This window comes from Drosophila obscura, unplaced genomic scaffold, assembly GCF_018151105.1.
Source record: "Drosophila obscura isolate BZ-5 IFL unplaced genomic scaffold, ASM1815110v1 contig_21, whole genome shotgun sequence".
Lineage (NCBI taxonomy): Eukaryota > Metazoa > Arthropoda > Insecta > Diptera > Drosophilidae > Drosophila > Drosophila obscura.
In genome coordinates, this window is record NW_024542801.1 from 202,742 (window position 1) to 205,324 (window position 2,583).

Genomic DNA, 2,583 nt, shown 5'->3' on the forward strand with positions numbered 1-2,583 from the left:
ATGGGGGTCTTGGACAATGATTACGTTATCATTTTAAAGAATTTTTTTTATTGAAAGTATTTATTTAAAAATTTATTTCGCGCCGATTATTCCCCCAATAAGTACCAAATGCAACCCTATAATTAAGTCGATATACATATTCTACTATTTGTATATCGAAAATCAGCTGTTCGTTGTGAAAGTATGTGATTCACCGGAATCTATTTTAAAATTTCGGCTGTGACATGTGTGCTCTGGTGTTTCACAATGGAATCTGAAGTAAATGCACTCTTTCAATCGTTTTTCAAATCTTACAAACTGCGCTATCCAGACAAAGGACCGTCAGTTTGTCAAAAAGAAGCAACTGCAATATGAAAAACAGCAAAAAAAGAACAAAAAGAGTTTCACAAATATATAAGTTATTTAATAAAAAGATATGAAAAGCAGGTGCTACAAAAAAAAAATCAAAACTATGTCCTTTTTTATGAATGCTTCAAAGGTATGTACGATATATTTAATCTATTCAATTTGTTTCGCCATGCATAGTGTTTGTGATAAATTGTGACTCCAAACACATGCTTTGCATTCTGGTGGACATATTACTATACATTTTTTAACTATTTACAGAATATATATACTCCTAAAAACGATATTCCTCAATCAGCGATCGATTCTAATGACCATTCCATCGATCTAACGTCTGAAAATGGTAAGTAAATAATAAACAAAAATATTTTAAAATTAGTTAACAGACAAACTAAATCACTTAAATACTTTCATATTGTAGATGAAGAGACAAAAACTAATGTCAGCAGCGAAAGAAGCTACCCAAAGCCTGCGCAACAAAAGACAAAGGAAAATATTATATCTTTAACTCAAAAAGCATCAGTCCTAGTGCAGGCAAATAATTCAACAATGTCTAGCGAAATCCAAAAGGAGCTTGCCAAAACTAGGCAAGAAATTGAAAATGAAACAAGAACCCTCAAGCGCAAGCAAAAAACAGAGGCTCAACATAAAATGGCAGAATAAAAAAAAAAATTGAGCAGCCTATTTGAAAAAATTCCAGATGCTCAAAGTCTCTGGAACCAACGATCTACAGCCGGCAGACCCCCGATTGAAGACGATCAACCGTTTCTCCATAAAACTATTTTGGAGATAGCCATGTTTGGAAGTGGAGCTGATGAGAGGAGGCGCACTAACCTTATCAGAAGTGTAAAAACCTTGTCTGATCTCCATGAAGAGCTTAATAAAGAAGGGTTTAATTTGTCCAGAAGCTCAACCTATCTATAACTATTGCCCAGAAACTCTTCCTCGATTGAAGGAAGACGCCATGTAAGAACGGTACCGGTAAAGCTTTGTCGAGCCCAGGCAGATTATCACAAGCAGCATGTAGATGGATATTTTGCTACAGCATCCATAAAATATCTTGAAAGCATAGCCTCTGTTCTCGGCCCTGCTCAAGGTTTTTTATCTTGAAAATTAGATTCGCTAAAGCTCTGGAAAATATTCTACTAGATGTGTACATTTATTTTATTCAAAGCGTTCATAAAATATTTTTTAATTTTGCCACCTCTTTTTGGCTCCACTGTAAATACACACAATGCAAACAAATAACTTTAAAACCAAACTCGACCTATTCAGGGCCAGATCAACCCTCAACCGGGCCCTGGGCAACCATCAATCTAGGGGCCCTTCTTTATTTTGTATTTTTCTCAGTGGCTATTACATTTATACCCGTACTCAAAAAAGAGTTAAGGGGTATATTACGCGGGCCATCCACGATAGAATTTGTTCGGCAAACATGTTGGGTTCGAATCGTTGGTGGTAGTGTTCGGGTCGTAATTTCGTGTTCGATGTTGTGTTCGAAGAGAATAGAAATTATTCTATCTTCGTTGTGTTCGTGCCAACATGTTCGACAATGGATGGCAAGGTTGGCACAAACATCATTTGTAAAAATTTTTGCTTGAGTGAACACCTTCATTTAAAATGTCAAAAAAATGTTTGCGAGAATTTATAGAGTGCCTGCATTGCCTTTTTTCTTTTTTTTCTCCAAACATATATTTTTTTTTTTTTATTACGGGATTTTATTTATCGAATCTTCCCTATTAGAGACTTACGACAAGTATACAAATCTTAGCCTAATATATTTATTTAATTATTTACACTTAATTACTAAGTACGTCCCTAGCTAAGTATTATTGCTGGGTGGGAAGGTCTCTTCGGCGGAGTCGTGTATGGCTAGTGTGCCAAGTTAAAGACTGCGCAAGTCTATTAGGATGGGCTTGAAGCTTGGCCTGGTACTTTGCTTTCACTTTGGCAATTTCATCTTTAACTGATCCTACATTTAAGTCTTTATGGATATGTTCATTCCGTATGTACCATGGTGCCCCAGTAATAGTTCTTAGTATCTTCGATTGAGCTCTCTGGATTATTTCTAAATTACCTAACGCGTAGCTCGGAGCCGTATGTCCAGATAGGTTTGAGAACTGCATTGTACAAAAGTACTTTGTACTCCAGTTTTAGTGGTGAACGGGTGTTTATTAGCCAATGTAGATTACTAGCTTTAAATTTAAGTAGATTTCTCTTCGCTTCGATGTGCTTACG

General features: G+C 35.9%; 1 protein-coding gene across 1 annotated transcript; it reads left to right on the plus strand.

Moving 5' to 3' along the window:
• Positions 1-386: 386 nt before the first annotated feature.
• Positions 387-1,008, plus strand: LOC111080673. Its single transcript, XM_022376417.2, has 3 exons — positions 387-478; positions 607-688; positions 767-1,008. The coding sequence occupies exons 1-3, from the start codon at positions 416-418 to the stop codon at positions 1,006-1,008; spliced, it is 387 nt and encodes a 128-aa protein (XP_022232109.2). The 5' UTR covers positions 387-415.
• The last annotated feature ends 1,575 nt before the right edge of the window (positions 1,009-2,583 follow it).

Bases quoted from the DNA above. Each gene is read 5' to 3' on its own strand.
- LOC111080673 (XM_022376417.2), top strand. From the start codon at position 416: ATGAAAAGCAGGTGCTACAAAAAAAAAATCAAAACTATGTCCTTTTTT. The intron at 479-606 runs GTATGTACGATA...AACTATTTACAG, and splicing joins TTTTTATGAATGCTTCAAAG to AATATATATACTCCTAAAAA. The intron at 689-766 runs GTAAGTAAATAA...TTCATATTGTAG, and splicing joins CGATCTAACGTCTGAAAATG to ATGAAGAGACAAAAACTAAT.